Here is a 16968-nt window from a genome sequence, read left to right as displayed (position 1 = left end):
TAGTGCTGGTCTCTCAGGAACACCCAAAATAGCTCGATAGAGCCAGAAAGCAGACTGGCTCAGGGTTTTTGTGATGGTTTCGTGGTGGGTCAGAGTGAGGCTTCCCACTCACAGGAAAGGGATTGTACAGTGCGAAACACCCACTGGTGTCAAATGAGGAAGCTTCTGCGATTCCTAACTAGATTCACATTGTGTGATAAAAGACACACAATAGACATAACTTCATGGTCGGATATCACAAAATGCTGTTAAAAGATGTGGTAAAAAGGCAACTTTAAATTTTTAGTCGTTGGAGTGCGAATAACACAAAAATCATTTTCCATATTTTGTAACACATGCATGCAATAGGACAAAGGTATGTGATGAGGGTAAAATCTCGAAAGTGTGAATCTTCCAGCTACCAAGTCATAGGGTAATAACCGATGTGTGCTGAGGGAGGAAACCATCATGCCACAGTGCTAATGGTATAACACTTGGTGAAGAGAGTTCAATATTTTATTGAAGTTTTCATAACTTTTATTTGAAGATGCCATTTTTCAACATATTCAGATGATTGTGAGTGCCATTGATTCTGTATCATATGAACAATGGCAATACCTTCCATGTTTACATAATATTAAAAACCACGTTAAGACTGAATATTTGGTGTAATGGTGCATCACATTATTCTAGCTTCCATACTAGTTGTTTCATTTGTTTGTTTTCTCCTTTGTTGGCATTTGGTTTCGAATTCATATGTCAGGTCTCTAGAATGTAGGAATTTATTTAAAAGTGTCTTTTTTTTTGTCCATTTTGATGGGGCTTCCAGGAGACTTAAGAACCTCCTCTGCTTACAACACATTTTAAAATTACACACTAATGTAGAACATCTGTATTTAATCCTGGTTTTTAGTTAATTGACAAGCTCTAATAAGAGAAGTAACTCCTCCATTCTGGGCTGATTTTACATCAGGTATAGGAATATATCCTAGGTGAAAGTTTGTACCAGTAATATGAATTATTAGGTAATAACCTCCACCTTTATGATTTAGGTGTTATTCATCAAGAAATAGTGTTAAATCAGGAGTCTCAATGAAAGTATTACTTAAGGGATATACAGAATATGTTGCTAATCTACATAAAACAGATGTGAACACACTCTTAGTATCCAGCCAGGTTTCCTGTCAACCACACAGTAACTTCGACTTCACTTGGGACTTGTTCTAATTTTCAAATTAGTTACTTATTAATCTTAATGCTTCTAGATATTATGTGTGACTATTTTAGCAGAGAGTGAAGAAGGACAACCTAGGCTGACTACACAATGAGGAAAATCACAACCTGATGAAACAGGAAGCCTCTGGAAGTGAGTGGCTCCAGGATTGAATAATTTGACAGCTCATGTGCCCAGGAAGTTTCTTTTCTCAATTTTCCACACTGATGCATCCAGAAAGTCAGCTTCACCCCCCAGGTGACTCCCATCATGCAGTTACGTGGTGACAATATTCCCATGGTCACATACATATTTTATATATTGGCTGGAAAAGGGGCAGAGACAGTTCTGCAATTCTCTGAAGGACCAGGAACACCTGAACAGACCACCTCCCCTGCCCCCATGACTAGAACTGCACCACGTGCCCACATGGACACTCATCCCTGATGGGGATAATAAGACTCCATTGATGAGGCCGACTATTCTAGCATATAAATTAGTAAAGACTGATATAAAGGTTTCAACAACTAATTGAAGTCTGTTCTTCTATGCCCACCAGAGACTACAGATGCTCCAGTGATATCTTGTTTTTCTTTGCTGCGTGATTGTGTCTCTTCTCTTTGTTCCATCCTCCAGAGAATCTCTTTCAGCTCCCACAGGTGCATTCCTCTGTTATATGTAACTGACAATTGATAAATTAGTGGAAGCCCTTACACTGAAGGAAGAGTCTCTGACCTCATCTCGGTCCATATTCCTAGAAAGGCATTGTGCCCGTAAGTCTGGGTGTGACCTTCTGAGTGTTCCTGACCCTCCTCCAGATGAGATGCTCATCTGTGTGTTCTTGTCCCTTCCACTGGGATACAGCCCCCCTGTTTCCCCCAGGTGTTCCCTCCCACAACTCCAGTGTTCCCCATCAGTGTCATCACCTCCCAGATCTGCTGCCCTGCCCTGCAGACTAAAGCTCTGATTCCATAAGAAAGAGAGTTATGTCTCAACAGAACTTCGTGGCAGTGACCTCTGTTCCCATCTCAATTCCTGAGGGGTTGCACCTGTGCCCCTAGTGTACTGGTTTTGGTGGTTCCCCTGCAAAGTAATTTTTAGATCTGTAGTGGATATAAGGGAGTCGAGTCTGAATGCCTTTCAAAAATGGGGACTCTTGTTCTCTCCTAGACAGACACTTTGGGAAAGGAGGATTTTGTGACTGCCCCTTTTTTGGGGAAAGGGATTCAAGAGGATAGAAAAGCTCTTCAGTATGTGGTCCCTTAGAATTTCAAACTACAACAAGCTAACCATATTCAATTTCAAGCAATCCCATATATATTTGTATTTTTATCTTTAACAGCCTATATTTCATATGCCAGACTCTGCCTTAGGTAATCTCATATGCTGGCTTTGTTACTCTCTACAAGAACTTGCTTCTTGTTAAATTTAAGATTTTTTTTAACTTCAGTTATCCTAAGCATTCAGAAATTTGCAAAATTTCATCTTGACTGTTTATCTGTTATTGTTGATGTAGTTGTAAGAAATAAAGAAAATATATTCCTCATTTATGTACATTTTCAAGTTGAGTAGCAGATTTTTAGTACTACCAGAGTAATACAATAATTTGAACATTGTTAAGCTGCTTAACAGAAAATCAAATTATGGTAAATTTGTTCAATGGAATACTACACAACATTTATAATAAATAATTGTCTGATACATGCAACAAGAAGGTAAAATATCTAAGTATTTTTGCTGAGTAAAATAAACCATACAAATGAGAAGATTTACCATATAATTTCATTTATATAAATTCTGGAAAATAAAAACTGAACTTAAGCAATATAACAACAAGATAAAATATCTAAGTATTGATGTTCAGGAAAATAAAGCAAACAAATAAGAATATGTACTATGTTATTCCATTTTAATAAATTCTGATAAATTAAATTGAATCTACAGCAATATAAAGAAGATCAGAATTTACCATTTGGGGAAACGGTAGAAGAAGGGAAGAGGAAAGGAGGAGGAATATGGAAGAATGAGAGGGAAATTTTGAGAATTTTCTGGTTCACCTTGATAACTAGGATGGTTACATCAGGTTTATCAATTGTACACTTTAAATATGTGAAGTTTATTATCAGTAAACTGAAATTTATAAAATTTATTACCAGCAAACAAATGAAAACTTGCACAAGAAATAAGTGATATAAAGATAGAAAAAATATTAAATTTCAGAAACACCTAATAATTTATCTTCGTGAACCCTAGTTCTCACCATATTATTAGGTGAATGCTAGAATGCAGCAAAATTACACATGTTCTCAATACAGAAAGTGGGTTTCACAAACCACACTAGGCATGCCCAGCTCTGTCCTGGAGTTGGGTTAGGGAGTAATATAGTGCCAGTGGATGAGGAGCACAGGCCCAGATACTGGGGCTCACTAACCTCAAGTATGAGCTCTTAGATACATACAAAGCCCCTCCACGTATGGGTTTACTTCGCCATCTGTAAATCGAGAAACCATTGACCCCTAAAAATATGATTTACACAAATATGTAAAAATGTAAGAGAGTGATTAGTGCAAAGTGTTTATCACAGCACAATTTCCTAATAAGACAGCAAGTTTTCCAAACACCATCATTGTCATCAGATTCTTGCAGGGCATCATTACCTTATCTGGGCACTGCCCTCTGCTCAGGCGTCCCACCCCAGAGCTTGCTATATAGTAGGTGACATGCAAATAGGGCCCTCCCTCTCCTGATGAAAACCAGCCCAGTCCTGACCCTGCAGCTCTGGGAGAGGAGCCCCAGCCTTGGGATTCCCAAGTGTTTTCATTCAGTGATCAGGACTGAACACACAGGAATCACCATGGAGTTTGTGCTGAGCTGGGTTTTCCTTGCTGCTATTTTAAAAGGTAATTTACGGAGAGCTAGAGAGATTGAGTGTGAGCGGACATGAGTGAGAGAAACAGTGGATATGTGTGGCAGTTTCTGACCTTAGTGTCTCTGTGTTTGCAGGTGTCCAGTGTGAGGTGCAGCTGGTGGAGTCTGGGGGAGGCTTGGTACAGCCTGGGGGGTCCCTTAGACTCTCCTGTGCAGCCTCTGGATTCACTTTCAGTAACACCTGGATGAGCTGGGTATGCCAGGCTCCGGGGAAGGGGCTGGAGTGGGTTGGCTGTATTAAAAGCAAAGCTAATGGTGGGACAACAGACTACGCTGCCCCTGTGAAAGGCAGATTCACCATCTCAAGAGATGATTCAAAAAACACACTGTATCTGCAAATGAACAGCCTGAAAACCGAGGACATGGCCGTGTATTACTGTACCACAGACACAGTGAGGAGAGGTCAGTGTAAGCCCAGACACAAACCTCCCTGCAGGGGCGCGTGGGGCAACCAGGGGGCCCTCGGGACCCACTGAGGACGGGACAGGTCCCAGGAGCAGGTGCCGGGAGAGGTTTCCTTTCTCCTCAGCTGGAAAAGTCACGTTTATCTTCGCAGGACTCTGGAGTCTTCTGGGCTGTGATATTTTGTTACTTATATTTATTATGAATTTTATCATTAATATTTAAATTTTAGTAATTATTAACATTCTACATATTATTATATTTTAAGTATATACTTTCAAGAAATAAACATTCCTAATTGTTTGCACTGATTCTTCCAGAGTTTTATTAACATTTGTTGACATCAGTAACTACATAGCTATAGGGACATAAATTTATACCCATAGAAAGATGTATAAATACACAGACCAATGCATGTATATGTAGGCATTCATATTAAACATTACAATGAAATGATAAAAAAGTTTGAAAAAATCAAACTTAATTAACTACATTATTAAATTTTAATTATTAAATTATTACAGTAATTCTTAATTGATTTCCCGGATTTTCAATTGTTTACATAAATTGGTTTCTATTGGTTCATTTAAAATAGTACCTCGGTCATTTTAAACAGCTAAGAGTAAATGTTAAATGTTGTCACAATAAAAGATAAAAATTTGAAGCAATGAATGATAATTATATCAGTTATTTCTTAATTATCTTAGTTATTTCATGTTGTATTCACAAATCATAACATTGTCCTTTACCTTGTACATATAAACAACCATAATTTGTAAATTTGCAATAAAATTTTTATTGTAATTTTTTATATTTATCCCAGATTATAATCTTTTTCTTCACTTCCAGATCTCACTGGATTGTCTCAAGGGCCCCATCCACACCGCTGACCCCTGATGGAAGGCTCTAGGCTGTGGCCGGGAGAGGCAGTCTCTTCTTCCAGAGCACATTCTGTTTGAGGGGGAGATGTCATCTCTGCCCTTGAGGAGCCCCAGCTGATGGGGGAGCTTTTGCCCTTAGGAAGCTCTCAGTCTGATGGGGAAGACACTGCCCCTGCCCTCAGGAGGCTCTTGGTCTGAGAGGGGAGACATAATTCATTCTCTCTGAGTGCCCTCAGTCTGATGGGGGAGACACTGTCCCTGCCCTCAGGAGGCTCCCAGTCTGACGGGGGAATATTGGCTCTGTCCTCAGGAGCCCGGTCTAAGGAGGGTGGTTCAGCCCCACTCCTGAGGGTAAGGATTCCATGGCCACAGTCTGGACAGCGGGCCAGTCACGCTTGACAGTGGGCGTGTTGCCAGCAGGACCCTTTGGGATGTGTCTGAGCCTGGAGGTGAGTGGCACGGGGGCTGGCAAGGCTAGGGTGGAGGCAGGCAGGCTCCACTGTCTGCCGCCTTCACACCTTTCTCCTTCCACATGCATAGATGAGCCCACCAGCCTCAGCACTGACCTCCAAGCCAAGCACGTCCCTGCCTCTGCTGTGGTCTCCAGTGCCATGAACTCAGCCCCTGTCTTGGGCACCAGCCCATCTTCCCCGACCTTCACCTTCACCCTCGGACGCCATTACTCGGAGGACTGCGGTGAGCACTCCCCACACCCCCAGTCCCACCCTCTCCCTGGCTGCCCAGTCCCAGGGGTCTCTGTTGGGCCTGCTGCTTGATGTCTGGCCTCTTCCTCTGGTTTCCGCTTCTCCTGGGGCACCTTGGGAGAGTCACCTCCTGCCCCTGCCCAAAGGGGAGGGCTCTGGGAAGCCCCTGACCTGCTGCCCCGCGGACCCTGAGGCCCGATGCGGGCGGCTTTGCAGGCCGCATCAAGGCTGGCCGCCGCTCCTCCTACCTGCTGGCCATCACCAAGGAGCGCTCCAAGTCCTGCGATGATGGACTCAACACCTTCCGCGACGAGGGCCGGGTTCTGCGTTGAGGCCCTGTCTGGACATGGGGTGGGGTAGCCACAGCCACCCTGGCCAGCTGCTCTGGGGCAGGGCTCTTGGCCCTGAGGGTCCTCTATGCATGGGACAGTGTGCCTCCCCCGCTGGAAGGCTTCTGGGCTTGGGGTTTGGTGGATGACGAGATCGTGAGGTCCCAGCTTTGCTGCCCACATCCCTCACCCTCGACCCTCGCTTTCCAGGTGCCTGCCAAACCGCATACCCAGCCTGCGGTTGCTCCGGAGCTTCTTCACCGACGGGGTGAGCTGCAAGTGTGTGTGCATGCGCAGGAGCGAGGGTGTGGGGAGAGAGGGTGTCAGGGAGGTGGGGCCACAGCCTCGGCATGGGGGTTCCTGCTCCAGCTCCTGCCTTCCCCCTCCTCCCTGCACCCCTCACCCTTGTGTCCACCGCGGGACCCACCCTCTGCTGTGGGCCCCGACATCCCTGAATGACACCATGCAGCCCCACCCAGGGGCCCCCGTCTGGACTGCCTCTTTCCAGACCCATCCCCCATAGTCACACGACTCACTTCTCCACTGTCTTCGCGGCTTTTTAGGTCTTCCCTGAAATTCCAGCCTCCGCTCCTGACATTTCACGCCTCCCTTCGCTACTCTGTTTTCCTCCTCAGCACGCCTCATGCACAATTGGTGTTTCCCTTCCTCCCTGCCTGGCTCCCCAGCTAGAATAGAAGCTCCCCGAGCTTATACTTGGGGCTTCATTTGTTTCCTTCACTACCTTCAGTCAGTATTTGCATCGCGTCTTGTCTTCATGGGATGGGGTCGGGGTGGACACTGGAAAGGTGTGGCCGGGACACGGGGTTGAGATTGGTGGACAGGTGGAGTTCCCAGCCTCAGGACCTGGGGAGGCAGGATCGGGCCTGTGATAGCCCTGGCTGTTTGTTTGTTTTGAGACAGAGTCTCAGTCTATTGCCCAGTCTGGAGTGCAGTGGCATGATCTTGGCTCACTGCAACCTCCACCTCCTGGGTTCAAGCTATTCTCCTGCCTCAGCCTCCTGAGCAGCTGGGATTACAGGCGTGTGCCACCACGCCTGGGTAATTTTTGTATTTTTAATAGAGACTGGGTTTCACCATGTTGGCCAGACTGGTCTTGAACTCCTGACCTCAGGTGATCCACCCACCTCGGCCTCCCAAAGTGCTGGGATTACAGGCGTGAGCCACCGCACCTGGCCTCAAGTGATCTTCTTGCTTTGGCCTCCCAAAATGCTGGGATTACAGGCATAAGCCATCACACCTGGACATATTGTTGTTTTTAAAATCATATGTATATGTTTTTCATGCATGGTTTTTCTTTCTTTCTTTTTTTTTTTTTTTGAGATGAAGTCTCACTCTATTGCCCAGGCTGGAGTGCAGTGGCGCGATGTCAGCTCACTGCAACCTCCACCTCCTGGGTTCAACCGATTCTCATGCCTCATCCTCCCGAGTAGCCGGGATTATAGGCATGCGCCACCACACCCGGCTAATTTTTGTGTTTTTAGTAGAGATGGGGTTTCACCATGTTGGCAGGCTGATCTTGAACTCCTGACCTCAAGTGATCTGCCTGTCTCAGCCTCCCAAAGTGCTGGGATTACAGGCATGAGCCACCGTGCCCGCCCCACCTTTCCCTGGCTGTTTTTGATTATAGATGGACTGGAAAAGCCATCTTGATGTCAAGCGCTCTGTCTCATTGGTTGGTTGAACACCCCGGTGATATTGGCACCTAGCTTATTTTTTATCACTTCTTCTGCTTACTTAACTCTCCCTTGACTTGCGCCCTCTGGCTGGAGTCCTGTTGACACTGTCACTTCCTCTGTTTAACGCCTCGTGGACATGACTACCTGCTCCACTCACTCAGCCTTTGTTGATGTTCCCACTTCCCCTGTTTATTTAACTCCTCGTTGACACGATCACTTCCTCCATTTCCTTAATTCTTCTAAGTCTATAAAGTTACGGGAGGCTCCGAATTGGCTCCTCTAGCGTGGTGAGGCGTGTGGTCTGCTGACAGGTCATAGCCTTTCCTCCTTTCTGGCTTCTCCTTTATGTATGTCTCATGACCTCAACACAAGTGGTCCAGAGAGGACAAGCAATACCCATGAGGTCGCACGGCACATCGGGGTGTAGCACAGACATATATCAGGACTGTGTGGCCACAAGTGGTCCTTGGGGTTCCTGAGATGCTGGCATTGTGGGAGCCACCCTAAATTGTCCTCTGTTGTCTCCCTGCAGTCCTTGGATAGCTGGGGCACCTCTGAAGATGCTGACGCTCCTTCTAAGCGACACTCAACCTCTGACCTCTCAGATGCGACCTTCAGCGATATCAGGAGAGAAGGCTGGTTGTATTATAAGCAGATTCTCACCAAGAAGGGGAAGGTAAGATGGGTGGAGGAATGAGGTGGAAGCTGGCTCCAGCAGAACCCTCCAGCCTCTCCTAGGCCTACCCTGACAGCCTCTGGAGCCAGAGAGAACCAGTGTAGGTTGTTGCATGAAGGATGGAGGTTAGATGCTAGGAAGAACTTCCTGGCAGGGGGATTTAAAGAACTTATGTAAAAGAACTTAATAAGAGAGGTGGATTTTGCTGTGGGATGGATCTGATCGAGTCGTGCTTGGAATTCTGGCAAAACCATCCCACAGTGGCCCTGGCTTGATAGGCCATCCTGAAGATGGCCGCTGGGGCTCATGGAAAACAAGGAGCAAGGCCGGGGTGATTTCCGTAGGAGAGTTAAGGCCCAAGAAGACGCAGGCAAGCCAGCAAAGGGCTTAGTGTTCATCCTAAGGGCAACCAAAAGCTCTCGGGGGCTCTTGCCAAGGGAGTTAACAGCTTTAAAATATCCATTTGGCTCCCTGGGAGTGAGTTAGGGAGGGGCCACGCTGGAGGCAAGAAGACCAGTTAGAGCCACCGTGGAGATCCAGGTGAGAGGCAAAGGGGGCTTCGGGGAGTAGTTGGGGAGGGCCTGGGAGGGAACCAGCAGGACTCTGAGAGGAGAAGGGCAGAGCCCCTGGATCCATGGGGTGCAAATCCTGGCCCCAGGCTGCACTGTGGGCTGGAGAAGTGGGAGGAGAGACCACTGCCTTCCCTCCCGGCGATTAGGATGAACCCGGGTTTGACTCTTGACTGCATCACCCATTGCTCTGAGAGCCTGGGTGACTCACCTGGCCGTGACTCAGTGTCCTCGTCTGTAAATGGAGCTAACAGTAATCCCTAGCTCATAAGCCTGTTGCTAAGGATTAAATGAGATGATCTAAGTAAAGGGTTTACCCAGTGCCCGGCACTTGAAGCTGCTGTACTTCTGCTTACTGCTATTTGTTTTCTTTTTTTGAGATGGAGTCTCGCTCTGTTGCCCAGGCTGGAGGGCAGTGGCGCGATCTCGGTTCACTACCACCTCTACCTCCTGGGTTCAAGCAATTCTCCAGCCTCAGCCTCCTAGGTAGCTGGGACTACAGGCACTCACCACCGAACCCAACTACTTTTTTTTTTTTTTGTATTTTTTCAGTAGAGACGGAGTTTCACCATGTTGGTCAGGCTGGTCTCGAACTCCTGACCTCAAATGATCTGTCTGCCTTGGCCTCCCAAAGCGCTGGGATTACAGGCATGAGCCACCGTGCCCAGCCCGCTTACTGCTATTTGAATTTTCTACCCTGCCTTCTGGGGTCTTGGGGGTCCCTGGAAAGAACATAAGCTTTGAAGCAGGCAGACTTTGAGTTCCTATCTGGCCACATATCAAGCACATGGCTTTGGGCACCCCACTTACCTTCCCCGAGCGTCACTTTCTGATCTGTATGATAGCAACAATGTTATCCTACCCCAAGGGCTGCTGTGGACTAACTGAGGGTGAAGTCGAGGCGGGACTGGCGCTCCTCTGTGGAGAATGACTAAGGCCTCCCTGCTCTGGAGCCTCTGTGGAGGTTCTGGGGAGTTAGTGGTGAGGGAGCCAGGGCAGCCCTGCCCTCCTGGGGCTCCTGTTGAGCAGAGAGAACGCATGTGGCATCATGGTTCCAAGTGCACAGACTGCTGTGACACCGGGGTGCAGGGGCGGGTGGGCATGGATAGGGAGGTATCCAGAGGCTGAGACATGAAAGGATGAGAAGCCACAAAACTGGGAGACAGTGGAGGGGCCTGACAGGGAAGATGTCTCCTTAGAGGGTCCTGGGGAGAGGTGGGGAGAGGTGTGCTGGGAGCCAGGGCTAGAGGTGGAAGATGAGCTGGGGAATTGGGCACCTGCCCAGAGTGTGGGGCCTTGATACCCAGGAAGAGCCTGTCCAGGGTTTTTTTATTTTATTTTATTTTATTTTATTTTATTTTATTTTATTTTATTTTATTTTATTTATTTTATATTTTATTTTATTTTATTTTATTTTATTTTATTTTATTTTATTTTATCTATTTTTGAGACGGAGTTTCACTCTGTTGCCCAGGCTGGAGTTCAGTGGTACGATCTCAGCTCACTGCAACCTCCGCCCCCCAGGTTCAAGCAATTCTCGAGCCTTAGCCACCTGGGTAGCTAGGACTACAGGCACCCACCCAACTAATTTTTGTAGTTTTAGTAGAGACTGGGTTTCACTATGTTGGCCAGGCTGGTCTCGAACTCCTGACCTCAAGTGATCTGCCTGCCTTGGCCTCCCAAAGCGCTTGGATTACAGGCGTGAGCCACCGTGCCCGGTTCTGTCCAGGGTTTTAAATGTGGGCTGGGGCTGGCAGGAGACTGGGGTTATGTCTGTGACAGGAGGAGCCAATCCCATTGCCCTTGTCCAGGTGAGTGAGGCTGGGGGCCCTGACCCAAGGCGGTGGTGTGGGGCCAGATGGAGCGGACACTTTAGAGAGAGATTCCATGGGAAGGACGGCCAGGGCTTGCCAGCTGCTGGGAGGTATGGAAGGAGGAGGAGGCGATAAGGTTCCTGGATTCCTGGCTTGGGCTGAGGGAGGGTGGTGGGTGGTGGGACCCTCCCTGGGCCATGGCACACTGGAGGAGCAGGTTTGGGGAGAGGAAGCCAAGTGGCTCCACTGGGGCTATGTGAGTCTGAGGGCCCTGGGACAGACCTCAGTGGAGATGTCCTGGGGACAGAGGCTCTGAGGGCGTGGTACTAGAGGGAGGCCCACCTGGGGACGGCCTTTGTCTGTCAGCACCGACGAGTTACCTGTGCCTCTGTGCAGGTGCTTGAAGGAAGAAGGCAAGAGACCTGGCTGAGCCTTGAGAGAAGTGGGGGGGCCGGGGAGGCCGACAGAGACCAAAAAGAGCCAGCAAGTTGGCAGCGACCCGTGGGGTGGGAGCCATGAGGCAAGGAGGGACCAGCCACGTGCACTGTGGGAGGAGAGCCACATGTGGGCCAGCCCTTCCAGTCTAACGTGTGAGCCACATGAAGGGTCCTTGTGAGGGTGGCTGGCTCCCCCTGCTGGGGAGCCTGACCCTCAGCTCCTGGGGGCCCTGAGCCCAGTTCAGGGACAGGAGCTGTCCCCTGCCTGCTCACCGGCCAGTTCTGGAGGACCAGGCCTCCAGTCCCTTGCTGGCCAAAACCCGATGTCACTTGTTCCCTTGGTGCCGTGGCCTGGACGTTAGAGGAGAGTCTTCAAGTCAGCCTCAGGCCCTTGGTCCACCCAGGCCGTGGGCACCCTCTCTGTGCTCCCTCTCAGCCCCAGCCTCTTTCAGAGACACGGACTGTTAGGCAGAGGAGGGAAAGGGACAGTGGCTTGTCCCCCCAGCCTCAGCCCCAGCATGGGAGTTGCATACAGCCTTGGTGACCAACTCCCTCACTCATTTACCAGCCGGAGACACTGAGGCCTGGGAGTGCGGTTGACTTGTCCTAGGTCATGCCGCTGGTTTAGCCTCAGAGAGGTGCCCTTGTCACCACCTCACTGTCACATTAAAATTCTCCCTGGAGGGCTCTGCTGTCTCCTACTCTGAATGTCCCTGTCCCCCTCCAGCAGTTCTGTGATGAGCAGGGTTCACAGCTCAGGATCCACACGATGGGAGGCCAGATGTGGGCTGTGCCCATCTGCCAGCCACGGGGTCTCTTTGTCTGGTTTGTTCGGAAAGCTGAGGCCTGTGCTGCATGTGGAGCCACCAGCCAGCAGAGAGGAGCTCTTGGTCTGATGGGAGATGGAGCTCCTGCCCTCAGGGTGCTCCAAGGATCATTAATTCATTTATTCAGAAAATATTGATGAGCGCTTGCATGCTGCTGTAGGCCCTGGGATATGGAAATGAGAGGACGGACAAGCTCCCTGTCCCCAGGACAGCCTGAGGCTGCAGTAAGTTCTTGGAAGGGATCAAGCTGATCAGAAGCGGGAGCTGCATTGAGGGAAAAATATGGCCAGAGAAGGCCTCGCTGAGGAGGTGACGTTGGTGATGCTGGAGCTCAGATCTGAAGGGGAAGAAGGAAGCAGCCACATATAGAAGTGACAGAGGGGGGCTTAGGCAGAAGGAACAGCAAGCGGAGAGGCCCTGAGAAAGGAAAGCCTTGGCTCGCTCACCTGCAAGGGCCCCCTGGCTTGACATAATGAGAAAGGTGTGAAGATGAATTTGGAGAAAGGCAGGGACAGACCACAGGAGACCTTAGATTTGATTCTGAGGGCGATGGGATCTCTTGAGAGGATGCTGAGCAGGGGAGAGATGTGATCTCCTTTTCATTCTAACATGATCGCTGCAGCTTCTGCTGGAGAATGGTTGCAGGAGCGAGAGTAGAGACTGGGAAGGTCTGTGCATCCTCCAAGCAAGAGGCGTTGATGGCGTGGAAAGATGTCTTTCCTCTGGCAGGAAAGACAGAGACAGGGGATGTTTTGGAGGCAGGACAGTTGTGACTTCCTGATGGATGGGATGTCAAGGGCGAGGAAAAGTGAGGAGTCAAGGGCAGCTCCCAGGTTTCTGGGCAACTGGATGGATTGACTGGGCTGGAAAAGATGGGGGTAGAGAGTGGAGAAGAGGTCTGATGGTAAGAAATCACATGGCCTGGCAAGTATTGTGCAAAGTGCGCATGGGACCTGCAAATGAAGACACTGAGCAGGGTGGGGGTGCCGGGCTGTGGCTGGGGGAGACGCTGGGCTGGGGAATGGCCATCAGCAGATGGACCTGGTTTAAAGGCACGGCACAGGTGACATCCTTGAGGGAGGTGTGCAGGGAGAGGAGAGGAGGGGAGAGTCAGGACAAAGTTCTGGAGCTCCGCCTCCTTTAGGGCGGGGTCTGTTACCTTCAGCTCTGCTGACATTTTGGGCCAGATAATTCCTTGTTGGGGGAGGCTGTCCTGTGCATTGTGCAATGTTTAGCCGCATCCCTCAGATGCCATAGCACACCCTCCAGCTCCCTCCACACAAATGTCCCGTGGGGACGAGTCTCCTGGCTGTTTAACTACAGGTGTAGAGGGTGGGGGAGGGGAAGTAGAGAAGACTAGGAAGGAGCCAGTGGCATTAGGAAGAAAGCCGGGAACGTGGGGTCTCAGGTGCCGAGACAGGGTCTGGAGAGGGAAGGAGGGGCCGGCTGTGTCAGATGCCGCCGAGGGGTTAAGGCAAGTTGGGGAGAAGCAGCCACTGGCTTTGGCCACATGGCGGTTCTGGGTGTCCCTAAGAGGAGCTTCTGGGCAAGCGGAGTCTTGGGTGGGCGGCAGGAAAGTGGGGAGAACAACCCTCTAAGAGTGCGGACGGCTTCTGAGCAGGTTTGCTGGGATGAGGGGCAGCCTGGGGAGGGGCGTGGGCTGCAAACGGCTTCCCGAGGATTTCATGTAGGGAGGGCCATGCTGGGTGTGTGAGCATTGCCACCGCTCGGTGAGTGTTGATGCTGGTGTTTAGAGGGGGAGAGGGTTGGGGTCTGCTGGGGGGCGTTAGGGTGATGGGTAGGGGTGTCTAGGCAGGCGAGGGGCTGAGAAAGCATTGGTGGGCTGTGGGCAGGAGGCTGCCCAGGTCTAGCCGGGTGGAGCAGGGGGCTTCTGGTAGGCAGCGTGGGGTCCATCCCCCGGCTGTCCTCTGTCTGCTACTCTGAGAGCAGTGGGCAGAACTGGCCTCTCACCACTCCTGTCTCCCCCAACCCCGTGTCTCCCTGCAGAAAGCGGGCAGCGGCCTGCGCCAGTGGAAGCGGGTGTACGCCGCGCTGCGGGCGCGCTCGCTCTCGCTGAGCAAGGAGCGGCAGGAGCCCGGGCCAGCGGCGGCGGGGGCTGCAGCGGCCGGCGCAGGTGAACACGAGGCGGCGCCCGTCTGCATCGGCTACAGTGAGACCAAGAGGAGGCACGTGTTCCGGCTGACCACCGCTGACTTCTGTGAATATCTCTTTCAGGCTGAGGACTGGGATGACATGCTGGGCTGGATCAGAGCGATCTGGGAGAACAGCAGGGCCGAGGGCGAGGTGATGGCCCGGCCAGCCCAGCAGCCACAGAGGGCGGGTGGGGTGGCCTCTCACCGGCTGTGGACCTGGGATGTCCGCTCTGAGCCTCACTTCCCTCTGCTAGAAAGGGGGACTGACAGCAGTGCACCTCGTGATTGTGTCCCCCTAGGTTTCGGGGTGAGGAGGGTGCAAGGGCAGGGCTCACGGAGGACCTGGCGTCCTCGGGTGCGGGGACCAGCAGTCACCATCCTGACCCTAATGATGACAGGGATTATTGTGACTGTGTTAGGATCGCCTTGAGCAGGCTCTGGTGTGGAGTGGTCAGCTCCAGGCCAGTCTCAGCTTTTCTCAGGAGGCGAGGAAGACAGGGTCCTCCTATGGAGTGTGTTAGGGCATGAGTGTCCCCGCAACAGAACTGCACTGGGCTGGCCTGTCTGCAGGGGGATGAACACATTGACCTTGTGAGGAGGCCGAGAGGCTTGGCCTTTGGCCACAGGTGGGCAGGGGTGGAGCCAAGGGCCTCGGCAGGGATTTTGGGAGAATTTTTTTTTTTTGAGACAGAGTCTCACTCTGTTGCCCAGGCTGGAGTGCAGTGGCATGATCTCAGCTCACTGCAACCTCCGCCTCCCAGGTTCAAGTGATTCTCCTGCCTTAGCCTCCCGAGTAGCTGGGACTATAGGCACATGCCACCACGCCCGGCTAATTTTTTTTTAGTAGAGACGGGGTTTCACTGTGTTAGCCAGGATGGTCTTGATCTCCTGACCTCGTGATCCTCCCACCTCAGCCTCCCAAAGTGCTGGGATTACAGGTGTGAGCCACTGCGCCCAGCTGAAGAATTTTTTTTTAATGGCACCCATTGTGGTCAACCGTAGCTACACTCCAGGGACCTAGGTAGGGATTCCTCCCTGTTTACTTCTTTGGCCAAGAACCTGCACAGAAGTGCCTTGAGACACCCACACAAAGTCATGTGGGCGTCCCAGGCCTGGGGTCTCTGCCAAGAGGGCAGTGGGCCTGGGCCTGCTCTGGCCGTGGGAGGGGGTGCTAGTGCATGGCCTCTTGCTGAGGACACATCCTCTCGCTGACCAGGCTCTGCTCTCCCGGGAACAGGTTTCCCCACTGCAGGGAGGAAGGCGCCTGGAATTTGGGCCTCCTCCTCTGGGGGCCTGGCTTGGCTGTCCCCAACAAGGCTTAGTCAGGGGTGTCCCAAGTCACCATCACTATGGCATTAGCAGTCCCTCCTGGGGCACCTCCTCCATGCCTGCTCAGCGTCTGCCAGGATGGTGGCGAGTGCTGCATGATTCTGCACCCAGCCCCGAGCCTTCCCTGTTAGGCCCCCATGTTTATTACTGAGGAGACTGAGGCTCAGAGAGGCTAAAAGTCTTCCCCAAGGCCTCAGCTGGTGAGAGGGTGCTGGGGAGTCCAGGCCTGGTCTTTCTAACTCCAGGGTCTGGGCTGTCCACCTCGCAGGTGGACAAGAGGGGAAGCAGGGCTAGGGATGAGCCCTGGGGTGGCTGGCTGTGGGCACTCACATGATCCACTCTCTCCTCTCCTGCTTCAGGACCCCGGCTGTGCCAACCAAGCTCTGATCAGCAAGAAGCTTAATGATTATCGCAAAGTAAGGTGAGGCCCAGCCCTCATGGAGCAGTCTCCTCTGTGGGGGTGGTAGGGGGCTGAAGGCAAAGTATGTCTTCCTGGCCCACCTCCAAGGCTGCCCTCTGCTGGGGGAAGGGGTATCCAGGGTATCCAGGTTCTCCAGGCTGCAGTTAGGCATGGAGGCATTGCCTCAGGGTGGAGGGGAGGTCCCGAGGGGCGGGAGGCCAGGGTGGGTGGCCTGCTTGGCCACCCCAAGTGAAGACCTCTCCTCTCCCCCTTTTTCCTACACAGCCATAGCTCTGGGCCCAAAGCTGATTCCTCCCCCAAAGGCTCTCGCAGCCTGGGGGGCCTCAAGTCTGAGTTCCTCAAGCAGAGTGCGGCACGTGGCCTCAGGACTCAGGACCTGCCCGCAGGGAGCAAGGGTAGGAAGGTGGCCACTGAGACAGGGTGGTGTGTTGGGGCAGAGGGCATTGGGAGGGGAGAGCGTGTGTGCGTGTGTTGGGCTGTGTCTGCTCGTGTGTGTCTGACTGTGTGCCAGGGTTACCGGTATGTCTGTCTGCGTGTGCATGCCTGTGAGGGTCTGGGGGCTCTCAGGGTCTCAGGGGGGAAGGGCCTGGAGCCTGATTCCCCTCTCTG

The 16968-nt window shown here is 51.2% G+C and overlaps 1 protein-coding gene and 1 gene segment (V, D, J or C); both read left to right on the top strand.

Moving 5' to 3' along the window:
* The first annotated feature begins 4016 nt into the window (after positions 1-4016).
* On the top strand, positions 4017-6439 carry LOC129526481 (immunoglobulin heavy variable 3-15-like). The segment is given in 4 exon segments: positions 4017-4092; positions 4196-4522; positions 5944-6099; positions 6324-6439. Coding segments are annotated over 4 exon segments (645 nt in total).
* Positions 6440-6453: 14 nt separating this feature from the next.
* LOC129527211 (rho GTPase-activating protein 23-like) overlaps positions 6454-16968 on the top strand; it is a 31158-nt gene continuing 20643 nt past the window's right edge. Inside the window, 6 exon segments of the mRNA XM_063697670.1 lie at positions 6454-6458; positions 6647-6704; positions 8666-8809; positions 14464-14760; positions 16298-16359; positions 16624-16754. Of these exon segments, the coding sequence (XP_063553740.1) occupies positions 6454-6458; positions 6647-6704; positions 8666-8809; positions 14464-14760; positions 16298-16359; positions 16624-16754 (697 nt within the window).

Source organism: Gorilla gorilla, chromosome 14 (assembly GCF_029281585.2).
Source record: "Gorilla gorilla gorilla isolate KB3781 chromosome 14, NHGRI_mGorGor1-v2.1_pri, whole genome shotgun sequence".
Lineage (NCBI taxonomy): Eukaryota > Metazoa > Chordata > Mammalia > Primates > Hominidae > Gorilla > Gorilla gorilla.
This window is presented reverse-complemented; position numbering and strand designations above follow the sequence as displayed.